The following is a 13,143-nucleotide window of genomic DNA, read 5'->3' on the forward strand; positions in this document are numbered from 1 at the left end:
GGTACAAGTTGGCCATTAGATAAAGATCTAGGATCAGCTTACCCTCAGTGGGTCCTCAATTTAACCATTATGGACTGAAGATGCAAGACTGACTTCAGATCAGTGTCTAGGGTTGACTGCATCCTATGGTCAAGGGAACTGTCTGAGAGTATGTTTGTCACTGACAAAGAGAGTGGAGGAGGAGGGTTGGAGCGGGGATGAAATGTACATTGTTTCTTTTTTGTATCATGTTTTAATTTATTAAATATATCTGATGGCAAGTCGTGTTTGTGTGTGTGTGCGCGGGCGCGCGCACTTCCTACTGGCCAGTATGCTAGGTCTGTGTTGCCTATAATAAATACAGAAAGAAAATCAGTAATATGGCACCAAGCTGTATTCATTTATCATTTTCATGGGCTTCTTCCTAATTTTCACGAAGGGAATTACAAACGTTTAAAAGAAAATGTACAATCAGGATCATACCAAAAGTTTACAACAGAAGCACGCATGCGTCGTCTTCTCATCGTGGGTGTGTGGTGGCGAGTTTGGTGTGTCCTCACACACGTGGGGTGCTCTTCAATTTGTGGTCTCTGCGGATCAGCCATTCAGACGAATAGCTACTTTTGGACTTGGAAGGTAAGCAGCCTTTTGCTAAGAATGTTTTCTGTATTTAACTCGTTGTAGCTAACTACTAGCTAGTAAACTATTCGTATTGAATTATCCAGCTAGCTGATTAATTAAAGCTAGCTAGCTAGCTAACGTTACTGTAGCTAGCAACTTTGTAAGTAACTTACCTTACGCTTTCAAAGTTTAGATTTGATGCCGTGTTATATCTTGTGCACGATCTATTGTTGTAGGAAGTAGAAAACTCATGTGCCACGTTCTCTTACTAGTTCATTTTTTGCTTAAACGATCAAATCCGATTTTGATTGTTATGTTATTTTGTTAGATACTTAGCTAACCAAATTGATTACAATATCGCTGGCTAAATTGCTATCATATCTAACAAAGCATTATTTTCATATGGAGGACACTTTTTTATCAGTTAACGAAATAGCCCTGCTAGAGCCCGAGCTGCCTTGTGATGCAACACGCAAATAATAAAGTTGACCCATGTCCTGACTACTTAATGAATGCACAGTATAGAGAGGAGTGGGGTTGGAATCGGCCTCATGATCCATATCCACTTAGCTACCCTCGTTCTACTCTGTATTTCTGTCAAGCACACATCCTCTAACTTGTTATAACCTAGTAACAGTTGGGGCAGATTTTTCAATGTATTTTTACCTTTATTTAACTAGGCAAGTCAGTTAAGAACAAATTCTTATTTGTTAGGAACAGTGGGTTAACTGGCTGTTCAGGGGCAGAACGACAGATTTGTACCTTGTCAGCTCGGGGGTTTGAACTTGAAATCTTCCGGTTACTAGTCCAACGCTCTAACCACTAGGCTACCCTGCATAGAAAATGACTGCAAGTTTAGCTGAACAAATAGGCTGCCTTGTCTCAGCACTATATTCATACGTGAAAGTATCAGTGGACCTCAAATGCTACAGTAAACATTCCTTTGAGGGTGAGAGCATTGAGACATCTTTAGAACCCAAAGTGCAGTGTGTACCAACCCACACCGATAAGCCAACAGTTAGGCTACACCGACAGACACGTATTTGATCTCGCTCCAATATGTATGTTTGTATAATTTCCTGTGTTTAGCTGACTGACTACAGTGTCACAAAAATACAACACACTCTGTTCTGGCTGCAGAGTTGACCTCTGTCCAGGGCATAATCAGGTCAAAGGTCAACACAGGGACAGATCTGGAGTCGGTCCTTATATATTATTGATTGATTATAATGATTGTTTGATTTAAAGATGGTTAGTGTTAAATTACTCTTTTGTCATGTGGCCTCCAACATGTGCATGGTAACATATGTGCTATGTCACCATTGGGTTTTGGGAAGAAAAAAAACAATTATCCACTCATCTCCCCTTCTCTAGTTATGGCAGTAGTGAGGTTCTACAGTAAGGAGGCTGAGAGGGGGTGGGTCTTACAGACTGCTGCTCAGCTTCACCCCCAGCTGTCAATCACCAGTGAGCTCTGCTACAATGTCGAGCTGACAGGTGAGTGTGTTTGTGCATAATGTATATGAGTGAAAGATGCACCCACATTTTTCAGGCAAGTAAGAAATGCATGCGCTCAGGCTATCCGGAAGGCCAAAGTTAGTTACTTTAAGGAGCAGTTCTCTCTGTGGGTTTAACCCCAATAAGTTCTGGACAATGGTGAAAGAACTGGAGAATAAACCATCCTCACAGCTACCCTTTCCCCTAATGTTCATGATGTGTTTGTTACTGCCAAGCTAACCCCGATTCAGATGACCATCATACCCATGCTAGATTACAGAGATGTATCTTAAATAGTTTAGATAAACACCTACTCATTCAAGGGGTTCTTAATTATTTTTTAAAACTATTTTCTACATTGTAGAATAATACTGAAGACATGAAAACATTGAAATAACACATGGAATCACGTAGTAACCAAAAAGGTGTTAAACAAATCAAAATATATTTTATATTTGTGATTCTTCAAAGTAGCCACCCTTTGCCTTGATGGCAGCTTTGCTCACTCTTGACATTCTCTCAACCAGCTTCACCTGGACTGTTTTTCCAAAAGTCCTGAAGGAGTTCCAAGATATGCTGAGCACTTGTTGGCTGCTTTTCCTTCACTCTGCGGTCCAACTCATCCCAAACCATCTCAATTGTTTAACACTTTTTGGTTACTACATGGTTCCATGTGTTATTTCATAGTTTGTCTAAACTATTATTCTACAGTGTAGAAAATAAAAACCCTTAAATAAGATGAGTAGGTGTGTCCAAACTTTTGACGGGTACTGTAGATCGACAGGTAAGGGTGCTCTCGAGCAGTTAGATGTTCTTTACTATTCAGCCATCAGATTTGCCACCAATGCTCCTTAAAGGACACATCACTGCACTCTATACTCCTCTGTAAACTCTCTGTATACCCAAATCAAGACCCACTGGTTAATTCTTATTAAAAAAATAAACTCTTAGACCTCAACCCTCCCTAGCTGAGAGATCTACTGCAACCCTCATCCTCCACATACAACATCTCTTCTGCCAGTCACATTCTGTTAAAGGTCCCCAAAGCGCGCACATCCCTGGGTCTCTTTCAGTTCGCTGCAGCTAGCGACTGGACAGTTTTATCTCTGTCTCTTATCTCTATCCAAAGACTCAATCATGGACACTTACTGACAGTTGTGGCTGCTTCGCGTGATGTGTTTTCTACCTTTTTTCCCTTTGTGCTGTTGTCTGTTCCTAACAGCGTTTCTACCATGGTTGTGCTGCTGCTGTGTTGTTGCCATTCTGTGTTGTCTTAGGTCTCTCTGTGTCGTGTTGTTATTTTTACTTTTTATTTTTATCCCCTGTCCCTGCAAGAGGCCTTTTGCCTCCTGGTAGGCCGTCGTTATAAATATGAATTTGTTCTTAACTGACTTCCTAGTTAAATGAAGAGGGGGGAAAAGTGTCTTCAGTGGTGAATTTTAGGCTCTCTAATTCTCTCCTCATATCCCTCCCCTTACTTCCCTTAGGTGCTGAGTCTCTGAGTGTAGAGCAGAGGGAGGTGCTGCTGTGGCTGTTCCGCCCCACTCTGCAGACAGAACAACTGTCTGACACACCATACCTGACAGAGGGAAAGGGAGGAACACTAGTGGAGATCGGACCTAGGTACACACACACACACACATTGATTTGAAATGCTCAAATCAACCCTTGCGCCCCACTATTGATGTTTTGTTTGTGCTGCCCCCTGTAGGTTGAACTTTTCAACAGCATGGTCCACTAACGCTGTGTCCATCTGTCAAAGTGCTGGACTGACCAACGTCACTAGAGTGGAGCTGTCCAGAAGACTGCTGATACAAGTACACAAATACAGACGCACACAATTTTTAGGTGCAATTCCTCAGGCTGCCATGTTGCACAAGGGGACAACTGGATCAATTCTAACTTTCCTGTCCCTTTCTCTCGCCAGCCCAAGGATGGACAGAGTGAGACAGTGTTGGATGGAGAAGTGGAGAGACTGGTCAGCAGTCTCTATGACAGTATGACTGAGTGTGTTTACACACATCCCATCTCCTCCTTCACTGTGGCAACCAAACCACAGGAAGTGTTTGAGGTAGACATCCTGGAGAAAGGACGAGCTGCCCTGGAGACTGCTAACGATGAGCTGGGTAAGTACCACCTGTTAATGTTATATCTCATCAGGTCTTCGATCGGTTCCTTCCTGTCTACCGTTCTTTCTTTTCTCACTCTTCTTCTTATGTCGGCTATCTCTTGTTGTCCTCTCTAACCTTTCCTTTTCCCTCCCCCTCTCTTTCACTAGTCCTTCCCCTTATGTGGATAGGCCTACTTTGTCACATGACATATAATCTAATGACATAGATGGTTGAAGTCACAGGACTGACGGTGTCATTGATTAGCTTGTGTCTGTAATTACACTAAGGCACACTTTGTGTGTTTGTGTAATTAGATTAAAGCATGCTCTGTGAGCAGTGATTTAACTGTTTGCAATATCAGTGTGTGTGTGATAAATTCAATCCCTCATACTTTGAGGGGCCTGTGGAGTTTGACTGAATAGTAAACTCACCCACATGAACAGCCTTCCCTTGATCACTGTTAGTTTCTCATTTTTAGATTTGTGTTAATGTGAACCGCCTTGAGGACGTGAGCTTCCTGTTTCATCTGATGTGTTTCATTGTTGATCCATATAACATATTTAAGTGTGTGTGTGTAGGTCTGGCCTTTGACTCGTGGGATCTGGACTACTACACGTCATTGTTCCAGAGAGTGAAGAGGAACCCTACCAGTGTGGAGTGTTTCGACCTTGCCCAGTCCAACAGGTATGTGTGTTTTGTTGATGGTGTACTCTTTAATCTTCCTTTTGTTTTATTCATGTTTTGCTTCTGGGGGTAACTTTGCATTTCCTGTCTCTGTGCCGCCCTCCCTCAGTGAGCACAGTCGTCATTGGTTCTTCCGGGGACGTATGGTGATTGATGGACATGAGCAGAAGGACACTCTGTTTAGCCTCATCATGGACACCCAGCGTCATAGCAACCAGAACAATGTAATCCAGTTCTGTGACAACAGCAGGTAGGAGAGATGGTGTATGGAAGGACGCTTTTACAATATGTCACACGATGGGGATTTTGTTTCCTTTCCACATTTTACAATTCCATAGTGTGTATGTGTGTGTTTGTGTAGTGGTATAAAGGGGATGGAGGTGGAATGTGTGTACCCCAGAGACCCATGCCAGGCCAGTGCCTACGAGTTGAGACTCTCTGAAAGACATGTCATCTTCACTGCGGAGACACACAACTTCCCTACTGGTGAGAACATGCACACACTCACACATCCAGGCCAGGAGCGTGTTACAGTTCTTTTATACATATATTTACACCTTTTTGAAATCCCTCCCCTCTCCCTGCCTTCCTCCTCCTTTATTTAACCCCAGGTGTAGCTCCGTTCAGTGGTGCCACCACGGGGACAGGAGGGCGTATCAGAGATGTGCAGAGTGCTGGACAGGGCGGGCATGTTGTCGCTGGCACCGCCGGATACTGCTTTGGCAACCTCCACATACCTGGTGAGTGTCTGGAGAGATGTCTGTCTGTACCTGCCGCTGTCTGTCGTGAGGATCATGGAAATGGCAGGAAACCTTGCATGAGTAAAAGATGACAAATTGTCCATCTCCCCCATCCTCCTCTCCCTATCCTTCTCCCCTCTCCCCCTATCCTTCTCCTCTCTCCCCAGGTTACAGCCTGCCATGGGAGTGTAAGGGGGAGGGGTGGGAGTACCCCCCCAGCTTTGCCCCTCCCCTGCAGGTGGTCATCGGAGCCAGTGATGGAGCGTCAGACTACGGCAACAAGTTTGGAGAACCAGTCCTGGCAGGTACAGACACGAACGATGGAAACAACAGCAGCATCTGAAATTGGACCCTATTCCTTATATAGTGCTGCTGCAGTACTTCAATAGTAGTGCACTATATAGGGAATAGGGTGCCATTTCGTACACGCTAATCAAAAGTGATGGAACGTGTAGGGAATAGGGTTCCATTTCAGACTTAACCAGCCTTCCGTTCCTCATGAGTATGACATGTTTTTTGGAGTTGAAACCACAGGAGGTTAACTTGCTTTCGGTCTCCATCTAGGCTTTGCTCGGTCCTTCGGCATGCGACTGGCCAGTGGGGAGAGGAGAGAGTGGATCAAGCCAATCATGTTCAGCGGTGGGCTGGGCTGCATCGAAGATGCACATGTGAAGAAGGAGCAGGCAGAGAAAGGTTAGATCTTTGGTTGGAGCTGATTGGTGTATGGTTAGTGGTAAAGTTGGGGTCAACACGTGGAAATCGACTAGGTCATTTATTGACTTTATAGGGTTATTTTAAACATAGAATTGATGCCAGTCTGTAAAAACCGCTACTTGTGCTGCTGTTTGTCAGGAATGGAGGTGGTGAAGATCGGGGGTCCGGTGTACAGGATCGGAGTGGGAGGAGGGGCTGCCTCCTCTATCCAGGTGCAGGGTGATAACTCCAGTGCCAGAGACCTGGGGGCGGTGCAGAGAGGAGATGCTGAGATGGAACAGAAGATGAACAGGGCACTCAGGGCCTGTCTGGAGAGAGCGGGAGGAAACCCCATCTGTAGTATACATGACCAGGGGGCAGGGGGAAATGGTAAGAAGAGTGTGTGACGAAGCTGAGGAATGGAAGTCTGAGTTGGGATTGGTTGTGTGTTGGATTAATGTAGTTGTTTTGTAGGTAACGTGTTGAAGGAGCTGTGTGAGCCGGCAGGAGCTGTGATCTACTGCAGCAGGTTTAAGAGAGGAGACCCTACCCTCAGTGTGTTGGAGCTATGGGGGGCGGAGTACCAGGAGAGCAACGCCATGCTCATCCGCCAGTCAGATCGCTCCTTCCTGGAGAGGGTGTGTCAGAGGGAGAAGTGCCCCGTTGACTTTGTTGGAAACATCACTGGAGATGGAAAGGTGAAGATGGGGAGGAATCACAACTGAATCACATTTCTGTCATTTTACCACACACCTTTGGGGTGTGAGTGATTTTGACAATGGTCTCTCTCCGTGTGTAGATAGTGCTTGTGGATGATGTGGGTGGTGGTGAAGGAGAGGACCAGACAGACATAGGGCGCTGTCCTGTAGACCTCCATCTGGACTGGGTGCTGGGGAAGATGCCCCAGAAGGACTTTGTCATGGAGAGGATGACAACTGACCTCAAGCCTCTGTCTCTTCCCACTGGGCTGGGTGTAAGAGACGCCCTGGACAGAGTCCTACGCCTGCCCGCCGTCGCCTCCAAACGCTACCTAACTAACAAGGTGTGTGTGTGTGTGTTTTAGAGATTTCACTATCTCAGTAATGTTTTACCCTCACGTTAAAAACATTAAACAGTAAATTAAGGCTGTTAGGTTTAGTAAATACAATGTTTTTGTAGAGAGAAAAGCTCTGAGTTCATTCTGTATTCTCTCTCTGTCTCACTACCTTAATCTGTCTCTCTCTTCTGTATCTCCATCCCTTTCTCAGGTGGACCGGTCCGTTACGGGTCTGGTTGCCCAGCAACAGTGCGTTGGTCCGCTCCACACCCCATTGGCTGATGTCGCTGTCGTCTCTCTGTCTCCATTCGGCCTGAAGGGGGCGGCGACCGCAATCGGGGAACAGCCAATCAAAGGTCTGGTTTCGCCGGCGGCGGGAGCTCGCATGGCTGTGGGGGAAGCGCTGACTAATCTGGTGTTTGCTGAAGTCACAGCCCTGAAGGTAATAGAATATAACGGGCACGGTTAGAATCACAGCCCTGACAGGAACAGACAGTTATAGGCATGCAATGACCACAGCAGAGATAATTAGGGTGCAATGGCATTGACCACAGTCAGAGCCCTTCAGAAAGACCGAAAACAAACTTTTAGCGAACATCAGCACCAGTCTCTCTGTGCTAAGTGCTGAGTGTGTGTTCTCAGGATGTAAAGTGCAGTGGTAACTGGATGTGGGCGGCAAAGCTCCCTGGTGAAGGGGCATGTCTCTGGGAGGCGTGTCGGGCCATGTGTGATGTCATGGGTCAGCTGGGCGTGGCCATCGACGGAGGGAAGGACTCACTGAGCATGGCTGCTAGAGTTGGGACAGAGACTGTCAAAGCACCAGGTACTTTGTTTGTGTGTTTAGGGCACTATGTGTGTTTTGGGGAACAGGCAGTGTGTGTTGTGTATAAATCTGCTCTTTCTCTAGGTGCTCTGGTCATCTCTGTGTATGCTGTGTGTCCCGACATCACTGCTACTGTTACCCCTGACCTGGAGAACCCTGACGGCCAAGGTTTGCTACTCGCGCATACACGCACACACACACACGCTTGAACAGACACATACACACTGCACATCACAATATTCACACAGCTCAACATTTAAACCTGTTCCTGAGTTTATTTCCACACACATACGCACACCTCTAACATTCCTCTCCAGGTGTGTTGCTGTGGGTTCCAGTGACTCCAGGTCACTACAGACTGGGAGGGTCAGCTCTGGCCCAGTGTTACGGTCAGTTAGGTGACCATTCACCTGACCTCGACCACCCAGAGCTACTGACTGCCTGCTTCAATACCACACAGATCCTGCTACATGGTCAGTCACACTTTATATCAGTATGGCTTATATACTGTCACTGTTCTGTCTGTTGAGTGTATCATACCAGTGTATTCTAGTCGGTAGTGTATCATACCAGTGTATTCTAGTCGGTAGTGTATCATACCAGTGTATTCTAGTCGGTAGTGTATCATACCAGTGTATTCTAGTCGGTAGTGTGTATCATACCAGTGTATTCTAGTCGGTAGTGTGTATCATACCAGTGTATTCTAGTCGGTAGTGTGTATCATACCAGTGTATTCTAGTCGGTAGTGTGTATCATACCAGTGTATTCTAGTCGGTAGTGTGTATCATACCAGTGTATTCTAGTCGGTAGTGTGTATCATACCAGTGTATTCTAGTCGGTATGTATTCTAGTCGGTAGTGTGTATCATACCAGTGTATTCTAGTCGGTAGTGTGTATCATACCAGTGTATTCTAGTCGGTAGTGTGTATCATACCAGTGTATTCTAGTCGGTAGTGTGTATCATACCAGTGTATTCTAGTCGGTAGTGTGTATCATACCAGTGTATTCTAGTCGGTAGTGTGTAGCGGTATTTATTAGAGGGGTAAAGAAAGATTTTGTTCGGGCGCCAGGCAGGTATTAACCATGCCGAAAGGAAAAGAGTAGAATAGAGAGAGTACCACTACCAGACCCACACACATCAGCAGAAGAGACTGCCTAGAGTGTAGCCTGTTTACCAGATAGCCAGTGGAGAGAAAAGAGAATACACACCATATAAAACCCACATCACAGCACAGGGGTAACCCAAACAAGAATACCTCATACAATAATACTAATACTAATAATGGCAGAGCAATTCAACAGCAACTTCATACAAGAACGAACCCAGTCATCAACAGAGGATTTGCAATAATCTGTATTATTTTCTAGTGGATGAGTGCAGAGGGTATGAATGTGGGGGGTGTTCATCGACACAACAAAGGCCTTAAAAATGTCCAGTCTTCTCGGCCACATGTCATTAGTACACCTCACCTCAATACAGTTCACATAACAATTCACAACTTGCAAGCAACCTCCCTTTTAACTAAAATGTCCAAATACTTCTGGCAGGGCAATAATAGTCCAGCTCTAATGAACTTCATTGGGAAGTGCATTGGAAAAATAGAGAGTCTGTTGCAGGGTAAAGCACTGGAACGAGAGGGAAGAGAGAGAGAAAAAGAGAAATCTTAGCTGTGGTCTTCAGGCCTGCCGGTGTACTGTCTGACTGTCCTAAGGTTTGTTGGTTTGTATGTTAAATCTTCGCAACAATGTTGCTACTAATCCATGCGATCCATAACGGGCGCGGTCCCAAACAAAAACAACCACGATCTAAAGTGATCACACCGATGATTGAGTTAAATACTTTATTAACTACAAACGCTGAAAACAAACTAAACTTCTGCAGCACAGCACACACAATCAAACTATCGCGCCACCCAAGAGCCCCTCCCCAAAGAGCTGAACGAGCTCTCTTTATTTCCTCCTTCCTTACTGCTCATGCGCTCTTAAAGTGGCAACGCACGGTGAAGGCTCTGAGCAGATTTCGCCACAAGTGTATCATGCCAGTGTATTCTAGTCAGTAGTGTGTTATGTGTGTTGCAGACCGCCTGCTGAGTGCAGGACATGACATCAGCGACGGAGGGCTCATTTCCTGTCTGCTGGAGATGGCGTTCGCAGGGAATCGTGGGATAGAGGTGGACCTGCCCTCTCTGGGTGCTGGAGGTCAGTAGGACAGAACATTCTATAACTTTATTTAAACCCCTCAGGTAAGGAAGATATCAATATGCAATATATACAACACAGATCTCTCTCTTACCCTTCCTACCTCTATGTACCCTTCCTCTCCCCTTTCTGTCCCTCCCCCTCTCTTCCTATAGTCCTGGAGGTGTTATTCAGTGAGGAGTTGGGCTTGGTAGTGGAGGTGTGTGAGAGGGACATAGAGAATGTGTGTCAGAGGTACACTCACGCTGGACTACAGTGTCACCGCATCGGAACCACCCAAGGCTTCGGACCAGAGTCCATGGTGAGACTGACACACTATTTATATCACTATTGTTTGTCTTGGATGGTCATATAGGGCAGAATCCTATGTTAGATACTTGAGCAACAAGGCCCGAGGGGGTGTGGCAGGTATATGGCCAATATTCCACGGCTAAGGGCTGTTCTTACGCATGACGCAACATGGAGAGTCTTATTGCTATTATAAACTGGTTAGCAACGTAATTAGAGCAGTAAAAATACATGTTTTGTCATACCTGTGGTATTATGGTCTGATATACCACGGCTGTCAGCCAATCAGCATTCAGGGCTCGAGATACCCAGTTTATAATATAGAATTGAGCACTTGACTCAAACTCACATAAATCATGCATTGATATCAGTGCTTTTTGGGGGATGTTGTTTATTTTTGTTAACATTGTTCTTCCTGTCTCAGGTCAAAATTCATGTGGACGGACAGGAAGTGCTGAGCGACCGTCTGCCCAGCCTCCGGGCGTTGTGGGAAGGCACCAGTTTCCAGCTTGAACGCCTGCAGGCCAATCAGCTATGTGTACAGCAGGAAGAGGAGGGGCTAGCCACACGCACACAGCCCTACTTCAAACTCACATTTGATCCCATGGAGAAACCCAGCAATAACGGTCTTGGTGCAAGCCAGCCTCGCGTGGCTGTGGTCAGAGAGGAGGGCAGCAATGGAGACAGAGAGATGGCCGTCTCTCTCTACATGGCTGGCTTTGAGGTACCGCGCACACATACACACACACACACACACACACACAGGCATACATACACACACCTAATTTGTTTGCGACCCCTCTCTGTGTCTGTCTAGGTATGGGATGTGACCATGCAGGACCTGTGTTCAGGCTCTTTAACTCTAGACATCTTCAAGGCTCTGGTGTTTGTAGGAGGATTCAGCTATGCAGACGTCCTGGGCTCAGCTAAAGGTATGCACACACATACAGCATGTATACATACACACGCATATTCTCTTTAACCATGTGTGTATCTGTCTCCTGATAGGCTGGGCTGCCACAGTGACCTATAACCCCCGGGCCAGAGCGCAGTTTGAGCAATTCCGGCGTCGTGACGATACGCTGAGTCTGGGTGTTTGCAACGGCTGTCAGCTCCTAGCCCTGCTGGGATGGGTCGGGGAGGAGGGAGGAGGTGGTAGGCAAACTGTTTGGCTTTGGTGTCTACTTATTACAGTTTCTTCCCAGAGAGAGATTTACCAAGACAGTCTTCAAATTAATCATTGTCTTTTGAGTACTGTTCACTCAGACATTCCCACTCACTCTCTTGCTGTGTGTTTGTCTCTGCAGAGTCTGATGTGGTCCTGACCCATAACCAATCCGGCAGGTTTGAGTCGCGGTTCGTCAGTGTAGGGATCAAGGCCTCTCCTTCAGTCTGGCTCCGGGGCATGGAGGGCTCTGCCCTAGGCGTCTGGGTGGCTCATGGGGAAGGTACAATCTCTTAAAATAATCTTCAGCCTATCTAGCTTAATAGATAGCTATTGCAATTTTCCACATTGACATGATAAATGTTGACAATGATGCACAAAAGCCAAGGGTCATCCAACTCTCCATCTTCTCCTTCTCTTCAGGTCTGGTTCAGTTCCGTTCCCCCCAGGTTCAGCAGCGTATCATCTCCTCCGGCCTCGCCCCCCTCCGTTACCTGGATGACACGGGTGCACCCACTGAGGTGTACCCCCAGAACCCTAACGGCTCTCCCCAGGGCCTAGCGGGGCTGACCTCCAGGGATGGGCGCCACCTGGCCATGATGCCCCACCCGGAGCGCTGTACCTTTGGCTGGCAGTGGCCATGGGCCCCCAGGGAGCTCCAGAGCTCCCTCAGCACCACCTCTCCCTGGCTACGCATGTTTACTAACGCTGCTGCCTGGTGTAGTCATCAACGGTGAGGGAGTTAGCTAGACAACACAGCTCTTTCGCACTGTAGTCCAACTGTGGAAATCAAAATTTGGCTTGGAAGTCAGTTGCACTGCTAAAATGGTCAGAAACATTCCTATTACTTCCCCACACCACTACATGTTATTCACTGTTCTGTTTTAACTGAACACTGTTACTCTGCTAAAATCAGTCTTTATGTTATTGGTACTTAAAATAGTATTTTCTCAACCTAAAAGTATTTGCATTCCAGAGAATCAATGCTGAAATAAAGCCCACCAATCACTGCACCATGGTCAAAAGTATCTGATCAATCACTTGAGCTGTCTTTAACATTCCTAAGGTCACGCTACTACTAACAGATAGTTTGATTGGTTCTCTGTTTATCACTGATACTGTTCAATTATATTGAACATTTTGTAATTTACTGACAAATTTCCAAACGGTTTATGAACTGTTATTTTTCTATCAAACTGAGAACTAATTAAATAAATTTCAAAATGTGGAGATGGAATAATTGATACAAGGATAATGTGTAGTTTAATGTCTATTGTATTTGCATGTGTATTGTTGTGCTAAACAGG

At 45.9% G+C, this 13,143-nt stretch overlaps 1 protein-coding gene across 1 annotated transcript; it reads left to right on the forward strand.

Moving 5' to 3' along the window:
- The first annotated feature begins 485 nt into the window (after positions 1 to 485).
- On the forward strand, positions 486 to 13,080 carry pfas (phosphoribosylformylglycinamidine synthase). The gene is made up of 25 exons (XM_020499224.2): positions 486 to 615; positions 1,975 to 2,097; positions 3,585 to 3,720; positions 3,809 to 3,914; positions 4,025 to 4,223; positions 4,787 to 4,892; positions 5,002 to 5,142; positions 5,254 to 5,378; positions 5,504 to 5,632; positions 5,800 to 5,937; positions 6,197 to 6,325; positions 6,485 to 6,715; positions 6,800 to 7,023; positions 7,125 to 7,367; positions 7,573 to 7,803; positions 8,004 to 8,184; positions 8,269 to 8,352; positions 8,502 to 8,657; positions 10,264 to 10,383; positions 10,539 to 10,684; positions 11,096 to 11,395; positions 11,489 to 11,603; positions 11,680 to 11,826; positions 11,979 to 12,119; positions 12,260 to 13,080. Exons 2-25 carry the CDS (start codon positions 1,977 to 1,979, stop codon positions 12,571 to 12,573), a joined length of 3,963 nt encoding a protein of 1,320 aa, XP_020354813.1. The 5' UTR covers positions 486 to 615; positions 1,975 to 1,976; the 3' UTR covers positions 12,574 to 13,080.
- The last annotated feature ends 63 nt before the right edge of the window (positions 13,081 to 13,143 follow it).

This window comes from Oncorhynchus kisutch, linkage group LG13 (genome assembly GCF_002021735.2).
Source record: "Oncorhynchus kisutch isolate 150728-3 linkage group LG13, Okis_V2, whole genome shotgun sequence".
Taxonomy (NCBI): Eukaryota; Metazoa; Chordata; class Actinopteri; order Salmoniformes; family Salmonidae; genus Oncorhynchus; species Oncorhynchus kisutch.

Coding starts and splice junctions, on each gene's coding strand:
- pfas (XM_020499224.2), top strand. CDS start 1,977: ATGGCAGTAGTGAGGTTCTACAGTAAGGAGGCTGAGAGGGGGTGGGTC. Junction 5,379..5,503: donor GACACACAACTTCCCTACTG/GTGAGAACATGC, acceptor ATTTAACCCCAG/GTGTAGCTCCGTTCAGTGGT. Junction 11,396..11,488: donor TCTACATGGCTGGCTTTGAG/GTACCGCGCACA, acceptor GTGTCTGTCTAG/GTATGGGATGTGACCATGCA.